The 15097-nt window shown below is 51.5% G+C and overlaps 1 protein-coding gene across 3 annotated transcripts in view; it reads left to right on the top strand.

The window, feature by feature from the left end:
* The window catches only part of BICDL1 (BICD family like cargo adaptor 1), a 108343-nt gene extending 94403 nt beyond the window's left edge, over positions 1 to 13940 (top strand). Inside the window, exons 8-11 of one of the 3 annotated variants that reach the window (XR_009208938.1) lie at positions 420 to 550; positions 9410 to 9530; positions 10369 to 10477; positions 12459 to 12584. Coding sequence is in view for 2 of the 3 variants with exons in the window: in XM_058425134.1 (XP_058281117.1) it covers positions 420 to 550; positions 9410 to 9530; positions 12459 to 12620 (414 nt within the window). In the remaining variant the exon portion in view is untranslated. Of the gene's footprint in view, positions 1 to 419; positions 551 to 9409; positions 9531 to 10368; positions 10478 to 12458 lie in introns of all 3 variants that reach the window. The other 2 variants (XM_058425134.1, XM_032168539.2) reach the window with 2 other exon arrangements.
* Positions 13941 to 15097: the final 1157 nt, after the last annotated feature.

Here is a 15097-nt window from a genome sequence, read left to right as displayed (position 1 = left end):
GTTGATAGCAGCATCCATGTTGAGTGGGAGATGGTGGGAAAGGAAACGGGATTCCCTACCCTAAAAACTGTGTGTCATGATGACTTATGGTCGTCATTCACTTGTTACCTGGAGTGCCTGGAGATGGAGGAGGTAATTATGCTGTGCTGAGTGCAAAGGGGATCTGGCCTACGGCTGCAGGTCCGGAGCTAAACTCCCTCCAGCTCCCTTGATGCCAAGCTCAAGCCTAGCATGTGATGTGGTACCCTTTCTTCAAGAGAGACAGGCCCTCCCTTGAAGCAGGATGGCAGTGGAATGCTACCAGCCTGCACCCCCACACACGTACCCTGGGCCTGCCTGGGGTCTCTGTTCCTTTTTCCCTCTTGGAGGGAAAACCACCCAGGACAGCAGCAGTGATACCATATTCATTCTCCTGTTAGGTGACATTGCTGAGTGTGGAGATGACTGCCCTAAAAGAGGAGAGAGACCGACTCAGAGTCACATCTGAGGACAAGGAGCCAAAGGAGCAGCTTCAGAAGGCCATCAGGGACCGCGATGAGGCCATTGCAAAGTGAGTAGGGATGGCTTCACTTTATTCTTAAGATAAAGTTGAGTATATAGAATTGAGCATATGCTCAATTTTTTAAATTAAATCATACAAAAGAATACAAAGGTAAAAGTTAGTTTCACTGCTACCCACCCCCATTCCCGTTCTCCTCCCCAGACACATGCTGATATTGAAAGTTAGCTGTGCGTTTTTTGCAGCTCTTTTTCTTACGCATATGTAGGTGTGTAGGCAATGTAGTTATTATGTGTTTTTAGACATCAATAGGATGATACTCTACATGTCTTGCCCTTTTGCACTTGTATCTTAAAGAGCTTTCCTTTTTTTTTTTTTTTTTTTTTGAGACTGAGTTTCACTCTTGTTGCCCAGACTGGAGTGCAATGGCGTGATCTTGGCTCCCTGCAACCTCTGCCTCCAGGTTCAAGCGATTCTCCTGTCAGCCTCCCAAGTAGCTGGGATTACAGGTGCCTGCCACCATGCCCAGCTAATTTTTGTATTTTTAGTAGAGACAGGGTTTCACCATATTGGCCAGGCTGGTCTCCAACTCCTGACCTCAGGTGATCCGCCCGCCTTGGCCTCCCAAAGTGCTGGGATTACAGGCGTAAGCCACCACTCCCAGCCTCCAATTTTATCATATGTATATCATATGTATATATCTACCTTTTTTTTTTAGTTTTTTTGTTTTTTGTTTCTATTTTTTATTATGGACATTTTCAAGCAAACACAAAAATAGAAGATATAAGATGACTTCATTTCTCAGCCTCAATACTAATCAGCATATGGTCAGTGTTATTTCATCTATATCCTCACCCACTTCCTCCACCTGCCTGTTGGATTATGTTAAAACAAATCTCAAGACATAGTGTCATCTCCTCCATAAACACTTCAGTATACATCTCTACCAGAAAGAATTAAAAGAAAAAAAAAACACAATACAATGTTCACACTTGAAAAAAGTAATAATTTCTTAATAATATCAGAATCCAGTTGATGTTAGAATTTCCCCAATTGGCCCATAAATATCTTTTTATAACTGATTTAGAATCAGACTCCAAAGCCTACATATTCCATTTAACTGATGTGTCCCAAAAGTCTGTAACATCTCCTCTTTCTTCTTTTTCATATTATATTTATTTGTTGAAGAAAGTGGATCATTTGTCTCAGAGATTTGCTGCATTCTGGGTTTGATTGCATCCCATAGCGCCACTTAGCATTTTCCTATGTCCCATATATTTCCAATAAACTAGGTCTTTTTTTTTGGAGACAGAGTCTCACTCTGTCACCCAGGCTGGAGTGCAGTGGCATGATCTTGGCTCACTGCAACCTCCCCATCCTGGTCTCGAGCGATCCTCCCACCTCAGCCTCCCGAGTAGCTGGGACCTCAGGTACACACTACCACGCCTGGCTAATTTTTTGTATTTTTGTTAGAGACCAGGTCTTGCCATGTTGCTAGGGCTGGTCTTAAACCCCTGGGCTCAAGCGATCCTCCTACTTCAGCCTCCGAAAGTCCTGGGATTACAGGCATGAGCCACTGTGCCCAGCAAACTAGGTCTTTTTAAAAATGTTTTGTGTTTTTTTGTTTGTTTGTTTGAGACAGGGTCTCTCTTTGTCACCCAGGCTGGAGTGCAGTGACACAATCATAGCTCACTGCAGCTTCCACCTCCTGGGCTCAAGTGATCTTCCCTCCTCAGCCTCCCAAGTAGCTGTGCCACCATGCTGGGCAGATTTTTGTATTTTTCGTAGATACGAGTTTTCACCATGTTACCCAGGCTGGTCTTGAACTCCTGGGCTCAAGTGATCCACCCACCTTAGCCTCCCAAAGTGCTGAGATTATAGGCGTGAGCTACTGCACCCAGCCGTGTTTCTTTTATTTTACTTTTTTTTTTTTTTGAGAGAAAGTCTCACTCTGTCACCCATGCTCACAGCTCACTGCAACCTCCACCTCTTAGGTTCAAGCTGTTCTCATGCCTCAGTCTCCTGAATAGCTGGGATTACAGGCACACGCCACCACGCCTGGCTAATTTTTGTATTTTTAGTAGAGATGGGGTTTCACCATGTTGGCCAGGCTACTCTCGAACTCCTGGCCTCAAGTGATCTGCCCACCTCGGCCTCCCAAAGTGTTAGGATTACAGGCATGAGCCACCACGTCCAGCCTGGCCACATTTTCTTCATAAACACATTCTCTTACATTCAGAGACTTTGGAAACAAACATATTTACATATCCCTATTCCTCTGTGAATTACTTTTTATGTATTTATTTTTTTGAGACAGGGTCTTACTCTGCCACCCAGGCTGGAGTATAGTGGCCCAGTCACAGCTAACTGCATCTTTGACCTCCTGGGCTGGAGCAATCCTCTCACCTCTCAGCCTCCCAAGTAGCTGGGACTACAGGTGCACGCCACCACACCTGGCTAGTTTTTGTTTTTGTTTTTTGTAGAGACGAGGTTTTGCTCTGTTGCTCAGGCTGGTCTTGAACTCCTGGGCTCCAGGGATCTGCCCAAAGTGCTGAGATTATAAGCATGAGCCACCGTGCCCCGCCCCACCCTGTTCAAGGAGTGTGAGGAGATAGTTACCAAAAATGTGTCTACTTTGGGGTCATTTACAAAATATTAATAGTAATATTTATTTATTTATTTATTGAGATGGAGTCTTGCTCTGTCACCTAGGCTGGAGAGCAATGGCACGACCTCGGCTCACTGCAACCTCCACCTCCCAGGTTCTAGCGATTCTCCTGCCTCAGCCAAGTAGCTGGAATTACAGGCATGTGCCCCCATGCTTGGCTAATTTTTGTATTAGTAGAGACGGGGTTTCACCGTGTTGGTCAGGCTGGTCTCGAACTCCTGACCTCAAGTGATCCACGTGCCTCAGCCTCCCAAAGTGCTGGGATTACAGGCGTGAGCCACTGTGCCCAGCCAATAGTAATATTTATACATCACTTTATAGTTTACAAAGCACTTTTATTCTTTTTTTTTTTCTTTTCATTGAGACGGAGTCTCACTCAGTTGCCCAGGTGGAATACAGTGGCGTGATCTTGGCTCACTGCAAACTCCGCCTCCCAGGTTCAAGCGATTCTCGTGCCTCAGCCTCCCAAGTAGCTGGGACTACAGGCATGTGCCACCATGCCCTGCTAATTTTTTGTATTTTTAGTAGAGATGGGGTTTCACCGTGTTAGTCAGGATGGGCTCGATCTCCTGACCTTGTGAACCACCCGCCCTGGCCTCCCAAAGTGCTGGGATTACAGGTGTGAGCCACCGCACCTGGCCAACACTTTTATTCTTTAATCCTCCCAGCCACAGTAAGAAGTAAAAATTTTTAATCCCAATTTTACAGATGAGGAAACTAAGAAATACTTTGCCAGGGCCACAGCCAGCAGTGACTCATGAGCCTCCACCTCGTCTTCTGATTCCCGTCTTTCTGACACCCTTTTCCCTCTGCTACACTGCTACTTGTTGGGAAGCTAAAATGAGCTACCTGGAAACAATTTGTAAATAAGATACTGTATGCCTTTGTAAAAAAAATAATATGACACACATTTTAACTTCTGACTTTAAAATTCCTCATACTCAGGCCAGTTGCGGTGGCTCACACCTGTAATCCCAGCACTATGAGAGGCCGAGGCAGGCAGATCACCTAAGGTCAGGAGTTTGAGGCCAGCCTGGCCAACATGGTGAAACCCCATCTCTACTAAAAATACAACAATTAGCCGAACATGGTGGTAGGCGCCTGTAATCCCAGCTACTCGGGAGGCTGAGGCAGGAGAATCACTTGAACCCGGGAGGCAGAGGCTGTAGTGAGCTGAGATCGTGCCATTGCACTCCAGCCTGGGCAACAGAACGGGGACTCTGTCTCAAAAAAAAAAAAAATTACTCATACTCTAACTTCACTTCCACGCACACTTTCCCCCTCCCTTCTGTTCTCTTTCATCATTTTCATTACCTCCATTTCCGTTTTAACTTTGGGTCCCCTTTTCTTTCTGGTCAGAACCTCATGTCATGGTGTCTGTCAGTTTCTAGTTCATTTTAGAAATTATTCCTGGTGAATCCCACATAACGATGTATCTTTGCTGCTTGGATTTCCACTATATTTAGTTCATGGATACCTATGTAACAGTGTGATAAGGCTGGGGTGCGGCGGCTCAGGCCTGCAATCCCAGCACTTTGGGAGGTTGAGGCAGGTGGATCACTTGAGGTCAGGTGTTCGAGACCAACCTGGCCAACATGGTGAAACCCCATCTCTACCCAGAAAAAAAAAAAAAAAAAAGTAGCCAGGTTGGAGGATCACAAATTCAGGAGGTGGAGGTTGCAGTGAGCCAAGATTGCACCACTGCCCTCCAGCTTGGGTGACAGAGTGAGGCCCTGTCTCAAAAAAAAGTAAGTGTGATAGAGGAGGCAGCATACCTTTATGAATAACAGTGAAATTGTGTGATGGAATAAAATGGTAAAATGAAGATGCTTATCGTGGAAGTCCATTAGAAATCAAAAGCAGGAGGAGGCCAGGCAAGGGCGTCTGTAATCCTAGCACTTTGGGAGGCCAAGATGGGAGGATTGCTTGAGCCTAGGGGTTCAAGACCAGCCTGGGCAACATAGTGAGACCCTGTCTCTACCAAAAATACAAATAAAAAATTAGCTGAGTGTGGTGGTACACTCTTGGAGTCGCAGAGGTGGGAGGATCACTTGAGCCCAGAAGGTTGAGGCTGCAGTGAGCTGTGATCATGCCACTGCACTCCAGCCTGGATGACAGAGCAAGATCCTGCCTCAAAAAAAAAAAAAGGCGAATGAAGATAGAAGTACACATGGGTTGGTTACCTTCTCTCAGACAAGAAGCTGAACATTAAGATCATATTCTGTCATCATATGGAAGGTGGGATGGAAGGTGGGGGATACAAACAGAGAAAGTGTCAGGGTGCAGGAGAGAAGAAGCAAGTTGTCCAGTCTTTCTCCCTTAAAAAAAAAAAAAAAAAAAATTAAAACCTAGCTCTGCCACCTGGGTGAGCAAATCTACATGAAACCTTGTAATGCATGCTCTTGCCTGCTTTCAAAGGAGGCCCAGTTACTATCCAGGAGTCTGATTAGACTTGCAAATTCTCCCCTCTGGAAGGATGCCCCCAGTAGGGAGAACTCTGGAGCAAGGGTCCTGTCCTTCCTGGACTCCTATGGAACAGGGCTGGCTGGGCAGTTAGGTTACTCTGGGAGGATAGTTCTTTTCCCATACCTTAGAAATGAATTTTTGTTATACAAGAATTGAGACGACAAGCCTAAGGAATCATTTAAAGAGGAAACCACCCCCCCCCCCCCCCCCATTTGTATAGGAACTTAGTTTTACCATATGCTTCTTCCATATCCGTTCTCTCTGGTTCTCCATCCTGGCCGCACATTACAATCATCTGGGGAGCTCTCAGACACCAGGAAGCTCACCAGAACAATACAGTTGAAATCACTGGGTGGGGTCAGTTGGGGCCCACTTCTTTCCCCCTTGATTTTAATGTGTAGTCAGGGGTGAGAATCCTTAAGAATCCCACCACTTCCTTCTCGTCACTGGGCTGCAGAAACCTTAAGGTGCACCTTCTCCTATACAATAAATGAGTTTCAGGAAAATTAAGTAGCAATTTTTTATCTCCTTGCAGGTGAAAGGCCTTCACTAAAACCAAAAATAAATCTTGGGCTAGCAATCTGCCTTACAAAAACAAGTCAGTTACTAGTGGTTTCATTTGGAAAAAGGAATTATTCGAGCCCTTGGAATATTCTTATTTTTAAAATGTGATTAATGTGTTGATCCTGGTCTGGGGTTTCCCATGAATGACGAGCACTTATTCCTTGGTGAGCAAATGTCCCAAGGGTGCAGCGCGTAGCCAGGATTGGAGGTCGTCCAGGCAGCCCCTGCCTCAGGGCGTTTTTGGGAAGGAAGGGAACCCCACTATGCCCGGCGCTGCGCCGCCGCTGTAGCCCTGGGCCCATCTGCCCCTCGGCGGCAACGTTAGTCAGCACATTCCTGGGGCTCCCGCTGCTCTCGGCGCCACCTGCCGGGGGACGCCGGAAGCTCAGGAGGCTGTGGCTGTCGTGGGGCACCACGGGTTCTGACGCTACTGGAGGGGTGTCCATGGCAACCGATGCCGCGTGAGGATTTCCGCTGTTTGCTGCCAGCCAATAGCAGTGGGTGTGACGGAGGCAGCCTTCTGCATCTGAGCCCTCAGCATCCATTGGACGGGCTCGGGTCCTGTCGCTGCCGCAGTGGGCGGGGCTGACGCGGTGGCTGAGCTGTCTGGAGCGGTTTCTCTAGGGAAGGCAGGTGGGCCGGCGGGCGGGGCACACTTGCCGTGTCGGCACAGGTGACTAATTGTTCGGTAGACCTGAAGCCAAAGAAGTGCTGGTCGCAGCAGTGGCCTGAGCAGTTTGCAAGTGGGATCAATCAACCTGTTCCTTTTTCCGGCCGCACTTCGGTTAGTGCAGTCGGTGTTGTGAAGCTCGAGCTAGGCAGCCTCTGCAGGCGGATCCTCTAGCTGCCCTTGAGCCCTGCACATTAGTCGCTGGCCCTGTACAAGGAGCACGCTTTTGTTAGCTTTGCTGTTTCGAGTGCTTAAGGGAGCGATTAGTGAAGGCAAGGACTAAATAATACAGGTTTCTGCAGTTGGGCAACCAGGGCTGCCTCTGCAGAGGTCCTTCCACCTTTATTCCCGTTCCCCTGCCCTCGAAAAAAATTAATTTTCTTTTGCATTGAACAGCCGTGATTTAGGAATGTTGGGAAAGGTGAACAAAGTAATACGTGAAACACAAATGTGAAAATAAAAAATGCAAAATTATGTCGGAGGAGTTACCCATCAGTAATCATCACCCAGAGATAACCACCTAGACATTTTTGTGCATCTCCTTGAACACACAGGCAGTTTTTTGTTTTGTTTTGTTTTGTTTTGAGACAGGGTTTTGCTCTTGTTGCCCAGGCTGGAGTGCAGTGGCGCGATCTCGGCTCACTGCAACCTCCGCCTCCCGGATTCAAGTGATTCTCCTGCCTCAGCCTCCCGAGTAGCTGGGATTACAGGCATGCGCCACCACGCCCGACAAATTTTTGTATCTTTAGTAGAGGCGGGGTTTCTCCATGTTGGTCAGGCTGGTCTCGAACTCCCAACCTCAGGTGATCCGCCCACCTTGGCCTCCCAGAGTGCTGGGGATTAGAGGCGTGAGCCACCGCACCCTGCGGACACAGGCAGTTTTTGTTTTACAAAACTAGTATTATACTAGACCTTGTTTTCTGGTGCTTTTTCCACTCAGCAATATGTTATGAACCGTCAATAAACATTCTACCTCATGGTTTTTTGTGGGGTTTTGTTGTTTTTATATCTTTGAGACGGAGTCTTGCTCTATTGCCCAGGCTGAAGTGCAGTGACACAATCTGGGCTCACTGCAAGCTCCGCCTCCCGGGTTCACGCCATTCTCCTGCCTCAGCCTCCCCAGTAGCTGGGACTACAGGCACCTGCCACCACACCCAGCTAATTTTTGTATTTTTAGCAGAGATGGGGTTTTGCCATGTTGGCCAGGCTGGTCTCGAACTCCTGACCTCAGGTGATCCTTCCACCTTGGCCTCCCAAAGTGCTGGGATTACAGGCACGAGCCACTGTGCCTGGCCACACTTTATGGTTTTTGGGGTTTTTTTTGTTTTGTTTTTTTGAGACGGAGTCTTGTTCTGTTGCCCAGGCTGGAGTGCAGTGGCGCAATCTGGGCTCACTGCAAGCTCTGCCTCCCGGGTTCACGCCATTCTCCTGCCTCAGCCTCCCCAGTAGCTGGGACTACAGGCGCCTGCCACCATGACTGGCTAATTTTTTGTATTTTTAGTAGAGACAGGGTTTCACCGTGTTAGCCAGGATGGTCTCGATCTCCTGACCTCGTGATCCGCCCGCCTCGGCCTCCCAAAGTGCTGGAATTACAGGCGTGAGCCACCGCACCCAGCCTATTTTATGGTTTTTACTGGTGACTGTATTCCATCCTATCATTCATGACCATTTGGCTACTCTGATTAGCTAAGCTGTAATGATCACCACTGTGTGGCTACCTTCGCACACCTCTATATCTTCAGAACAGTTCCCCTAAGGGGGGTTGCTAACTACAAGGAATCCCTTCTATACCAGCAGGACAAGGTCCCTGCCTTCCAGTGGGGAATGGGCCATTTTGGGGAAGGATGAGTAGCTCCTTTATGCTGTGTGAAGCTTTTGATCCCCTCTGGGTTCCAGTCCTTATTTTAGTATTGTCCTTTTTCAACTTGTGTGTGTGTGTGTGTGTGTGTGTGTGTGTGTGTGTGTGTGTGTGTTGTGTGTGTGTGTGTGTGTGTGTGTGTGTGTGTGTGTGTGTGTGTGTGTGGTGTGTGTGTGTGTGACGGAGTTTTGCTCTTTTTGCCCAGGCTAGAGTGCAATGGCGCGATCTCGGCTCACTGCAACCTCCTCCTCCCGGGTTCAAGCGATTCTCCTGCCTCAGCCCGAGTAGCTGGGATTACAGGCATGTGCCACCACGCCTGGCTAATTTTGTATTTTTAGTAGAGATGGGGTTTCTCCATGTTGGTCAGGCTGGTGTCGAACGCTGGACCTCAGGTGATCCACCCGCCTCAGCCTCCCAAAGTGCTGGGATTACAGGCATGAGCCACCATGCCCGGCCTCAACTTCTGTTCCTTTATCCGTGAGGTGGGGATGACTGAGAGAATATATGTGAAAACATGTTGCAAACTAACCCTCTGCAGGCAACATCATAGTTATTGTTACAGCTGCTATTGTGAGTTCAGGGTCAGAGCCTGTTTCCTCATCCTGGGACTCCAGGTGCCCCAAGTAAAGACCAAGATGCCTCCGGCACAAGGTGTCCATGTTCACCCCGGCTTGTCTGTTCCAGGAAGAACGCTGTGGAGCTGGAACTTGCCAAGTGCAGGATGGATATGATGTCTCTCAACAGCCAGTTGCTGGATGCCATTCAGCAGAAACTGAACCTCTCACAGCAGCTGGAAGCTTGGCAGGTAAACCGGAGCCTGAGATCCAGGGCGAGAGGAGACTCCAGGAGGAATCTCTGAACCCAGGCAGAGTGTAAGGAGAGTTTGCCACTGGAGGGTCCCATGTGACTGGGTGAACAGCACATCCCAGTCTTCACCTGGCAAGATCCAGAGCTCATGTCCCCTAGTCCTTGGGGAAGAATGCTTAAGGATGCTTTTGAGCAACAGTGCCCAGGCTGCTGCTGCCTGGAGATATAGTGATCTCCAGACTTGGCATGGGGCCCCCTTTCAGCTGGTTGTCTGGGCTTTAAGCTGGAAAGAAACAACTGGTTAACATGGAGGCCCAGGAAGCTCAGTATAATTGCATGAAAATTCACAGCTGGATGCGGCTCAGCAACCCTCCTGCAGCCAGCAGCTGCTGCCCTTCCCCTTCTCAAGGGCCAGCCTCCTTTTTCCAAAGAGCACTGTGCTGGCGCAGGCCCTGGGGAAGAGGAGTCAGTGGGTCCCTCTCTAGGCCCACTGTTTTCAGGGTCCAGCATGGCTCCCCACTGGACTGGGCTGTGGCTGGCTGGGTTTTGTTGGTGAGGTTGAGGTAGCACAGTTTTAGGATATGGGTATGAACATTAATATTTCTCCCCAAGAATTCTCATCCAGACAGATGAAAAGCCGTCTGTGGCTTTACAAGGTAAGCCCCCTGTGGAGGGCAGGTTGTTGGTGACCATTACTCCCAGGGCCCCATGGGGCTGGCAGCCAGAGCACTGGCCCCACCGCAGGGTGCCCGTCCCTGGCTCCTCGGCTCCTGCATGGCAGCCAGCTGGCCGCGCCCTGGCTGACCGCTGCTCTCTCTCTTCTCTCCCGGCTACAGTTTGCTTCCTCAGGGCTTTTTACTATCTGGCTCCTTTGGTTTCTGATCTAGTGGCCTTTCTCAGTTCCCGTATCAACAGCTTTAGTTGTACACCCCTCCTGCCTTTGAGGTGAGACTGAGCCCTACATCCCATCCACCCTCTCGCCCTGCCATTGCTGTGCTGCCCCGCTGCCTCCCCTCATGGCCCACTGTGTTCTGTGTGCTGGAGCCTGGCGTCATCTCTGTGCAGTGTGACATGCCCTCGAGTCCCAGCTCCCTCCTCCATCACAGTCGCGTCCAGTGAGCTCTTCGGCAGCGTGTGGCCCAGTGCTAACAGCTGGTGCCGTCTTCTCATAGATGGCTGTTCCGTCCACTGAGGGACCAGCAGGCCTGGAATGATGAGCAGCATGTGTCTGGGAAACTCTAAAGGGCAACCTGGACAGACCTGATTGCTTAAAGTTAAAAAATGCAGTTTTCAGTGTGCCAAACAAAACATTGGCAGCTTTGAAAGGTTGGTTTTTGAAAGGCCCTTTAGCATTCCTACACTGGATTTAGCGTAGATTTTACTGAGCACATCGTAAGTGCAGGGCACTGTGTCAAGGATCATATACTGGAACCTTATAAGGAGGGACCGTGTGTTGGCAAATAACCTGGCACAGTGTCAGCTCTGAGGGTCAAGCAGAAAAGGGGATGGAAGAGAAGGGAAGAAGACAAGGGCAAGGAGAAGACCAGGAATGAGCTGAGTCTGAAAGACAGGGTTGAGAGGATGGGGAAGCTGGAGAGCAGGCCCTGAGTCAGAGCACATGAGGGGTCCACACTCACTGCGACCCCACGATGACTCAGGAAGGCCCCTTTGTTTCATGCTGAAACCTGCAGAGATTAGAACGACACCCATGGGTATGAGGGAGGAGGAGTAGACAAGCTGCTCAGGTGGAGGGGCCCGACCAGCCCAACTTCGTGCCGTCATCTCGTCAGTGGCTGCTCGGAACCAAAGAGGTCATCTGCCCTGGCCACAGGGAGCCTGCCCTGGACACAGGCCTCACCTGTCCTGTGCTTGGACACCACAGGCTGACTCACTCAGGGGTTTAGCCGGAAAAGCTTGCGGTCTTACCAGGATGCCGCAGAGCCTGCCAGGTTCAAGTAGTGAAGGAATCGAGCAGACGCATGTTACATTTACTGATGATGCTAATTACACAGGCTGCTCATACTTCTAAAGCAGGAGTTTTCAAACTTTGCTAGTGGCAGAACTTTTGTCAAATGGAGTCTTACCCAGAGTCAGAATCTAGCCACCAGAATGGGAAGGGAGTGGAGCTGCCCTGTCCGCAGGCTTCTCTATGGGAGAGGCTGCTGTTCTGTAAAACATGGTGGGGCGGGGAGTGGGGAGGAAGGCATTTTCTGGACCACATGAACGAATTCGAGTTGGGGGATGGTCCTACCCCAGTGAGGAAGCTGAAAGAAATGGGCCTGATTTGGTGCAGGACAGCCCCTAAAGACCGTGAGGCCCCTGGCCTCTGCCGCAGATGGGAGCCTTAGCAGCGGGGTCTAGGGCAGCACCCAGGGCATCCTTGCCACGTGAGGCTGCTGTTGGCGCCTGGGCATCAGCAGCTCAGGCTGGAATAATTGGAAAGGAAAAAAGGGCAGGAGGGGCCCCCGAGGCCAGGCCATTGGGCTGGGGAGCTGTTAAGCTGAGGTGGCCCTAGGGCCTGCCGGGGCTGGGGGTGGCAAGCCAAACTGGAGGCACCAGCCAGGCCCACAGGACACAGGAGGCAGAGCCGTGAGGCCTGGTCAGAGCAGGTGGAGTGCTAGTGTGGAGACTGTAGGGACAGACCACCCGAGCCATCAGCTGAGGACCGTGGCAGTCCAGCAGGGGTAACACTGTTGAGGAGAACCCAGCCCAAGCCTGAGGAGGCTGGAGGTGCCATATGGCTCCTGCGTGCGCCTGGCATCTTGCCCACGCTCACCGCTTTCTTGGTCAGGGCAGTCCCGGCTGCAGCCTCTCACTCATCACATCCTCATCCCTCATCTGTCTGACGTTGCCACTTCCCTGTCCACCCCCAGGGCTAGGTGAGAGCAGCTACTCAGTCCTGGCCACTGTCCCCTCCCCTCTGCAGGATGACATGCACAGGGTCATTGACCGGCAGCTGATGGACACGCACCTGAAAGAACGGAGCCAGCCGGCTGCCGCCCTCTGCAGGGGCCACAGCACTGGGCGGGGGGATGAGCCCAGCACCACTGAAAGCAAACGACTCTTCTCATTCTTCAGGAAAATTTAAGTTGGGAGGAGTCAGGCCACCAAAGATGGGTGGACTGGAGGCAGCTGGAAAGGCGGTGCAGGCGAGGCCTCCCCTGCAGCTTGCACTCAGCAGCTGCCCTGCCCCTCATGCTAGGGCCCCATGGGTCCAGGAGGGCCTGCTCCCTTTCGTCAGTGGGGATGGAGACCTAGAGGTGGGGGCCTGTCTTGGCCACTGAAGACTTCCCTCGGCCCACTGCCTGGCCAAGCCCACGCCTGGGCTTCTCCAGGACCCCGTGCTTGAGCAGGGTTAGGCCACCTCCCAGAGGGGCCCCTTGGTGTTGGGCTTTGCAGCTCACGCCCAACAGATCGCAGCCCACCCCCAGGCACTGCTGCCTCCTCGACTTTAGCAAATGGGGAACAGAAGGAATGGAGGCCCTTCTCTGCATGCCTCAGGAGGCCTGAGCCCCAGGGGCCTAGACCTGTGGGGGCAGCGGGCCAGGCCTAAGCCTCCATTCCTTCCCCAGCCCCTGGCCCAGGGTAGAAGGGGAGATGGCAGCCCCTCCCCCGCGTGCATGCACCTTGGCTGGCAGGAGGCCAAGCCTCTGGCCACAGGGTTTAAGAGACGGGGCTTACCCAAGCTCAGCTGAGGCCACCCGAGCCCCAGGGAGGAAGAAGGCCCTGTCCCCCGGTCGCCACTGCTCTCCCTCCCAGCCTTCAGTCTCTGCCCCTTAGCAGAGCTGGGCCAGGCAGAGTGTTGTCACCAGTCATCTGCAGGCTTTAGCCATCCAGCCCTTTCCCCTGCTCAAGGCTGGGGCTGGACGGGGTCTCCTCCTCCCACAGCTCCCTCCTCTACCCCTCACATACGTAATTTCTTGGCCCAGCCAAACAAGTCCAGGCCACAGAATGGCACCAGAGGGATCTGTGGTCAGCCACCCCACCTTGAGGGTAGCACAGGCACCACGGGGTGGAGGGGAGGGGGAGGCTGCCGGGAGCCTCTAGATGCTGCCTGCCTGCCTGCAGAAGGCTGCAGCGGCTGCTGCTCCTGCCTCTGCAGCCGCCCCACCTCCTCCACCTAGGCCCCAACTCAGAGGCTCCATGGCCCGGCCAGCCCTCAGCTGCTCACAACTGATTCAGTCTCCCTCCCTCACGTGGGGAAAGCACAGCAGGGATGCGCGGCAAGAATGTACCTGTAGATGTGTACATACCACAGTGCTGTAATTTTGTATGTAGCAATCATGTAAATACATGTATGGATTTTATAATATACATATATAAAAATCTATAAAGGCATATTTTTAGAAAAACAGCACACCACTGCTTCTTTTGAAAATAGTCTGAATAAGAATAAAATGAATTTCTACAGAGCTTCCTGCCTCAATCTCTGGGTATTTGCGGGGGTGGGTTTGGTCTGAATGCAGCTGACATGTCAGACTCACCACTGGCTGCTGCTGGAGAGGTAGCAATAGTGGTTCCCCTGCACTTGGGCCACCGCAGATGCTGGTACTTAACCAAGGGATTTGGCCAGGAAGGGCATCCTGCCCTGCCCCTCCCGCCTGGCACTGCCCCCTGCCAGTGCTGCAGCGTGCTATCCGCAAGGCAGACCTGCCAACACTGCTTCCCAGGCCAGCAGGGCCCTAAAGCTTGGCAGAAACTTCAAGCCAGAAAGAAACCATGCCAGGCAAAGGCTTCCACTGCATCCTTCCAGGCATGTGGAGGATAAACACGGAGCTTCCCCTGGCATCTTACCACATGTGCTCCCAGTCCAACTAGGGGGAAACTCAACCCTGGACCACCAGTTCATGGAGAAAATGGACCTGGCTTCTGGAAGTGTCGCAGGGCCTCGACAGGCTCCTGTGCAAGACTTAGGCCAAGAACAGGAAGAGCAGGACACGGTGGGTGGGAAGAAGCCACGCCCACTCTGCACATCTCTGGAGGGAGAGCAAACAGACCCTGGAAGAAAATTTGGCAGCTTGAACCTTTATTTTTAGTATTTTTTTAAAAAGCATAATTAGAAACTTTCAATACAGAAATACTCCTAGCAAACCATTTAAAAGTGGTGTTTGTTTGACAGGAATTTCACATCAGGTCCACTAGGATGTCGGTCCAGCCCTGAGTCCCCACCCCCACCCCATAACCCCCATTCATGCGTGTTAACAGTGGGACAGGCACACTGTCATGACCAAAATCACCCCAATACCTGGGCTGATGTCCAGCTGCCAGAAGCCATGGGGACTTCTAGCCTGGGCTGGAAGCTCCCAGGAACCCCCCCCCCTTATTGCTTGAATTTGCAAGCACACCCTCGCTGGCCTCACCTGATCGCTCAGAGGCCAGCATGCCCCCCACCCACCGGCACAGGAGCCCCAAGCACCGTGCATCCTCACAGGGCCCATGGCCAACCAGGACAGTCCCAAGTACGGAGACCCCGCTTCTGCTCCTGCCGCCCCCACCCCCGACCAGATGAGGCTGCCTGCTAGTCAGCCCTGCAGCCCCCCTCCACAGCACCCTCCTTACCAGGCC

Source organism: Hylobates moloch, unplaced genomic scaffold (genome assembly GCF_009828535.3).
Source record: "Hylobates moloch isolate HMO894 unplaced genomic scaffold, HMol_V3 SCAFFOLD_12, whole genome shotgun sequence".
NCBI classification, from domain to species: Eukaryota; Metazoa; Chordata; class Mammalia; order Primates; family Hylobatidae; genus Hylobates; species Hylobates moloch.
Note: the sequence above shows the minus strand (reverse complement) of the source record. Positions and strands in the feature narration are given on the sequence as shown.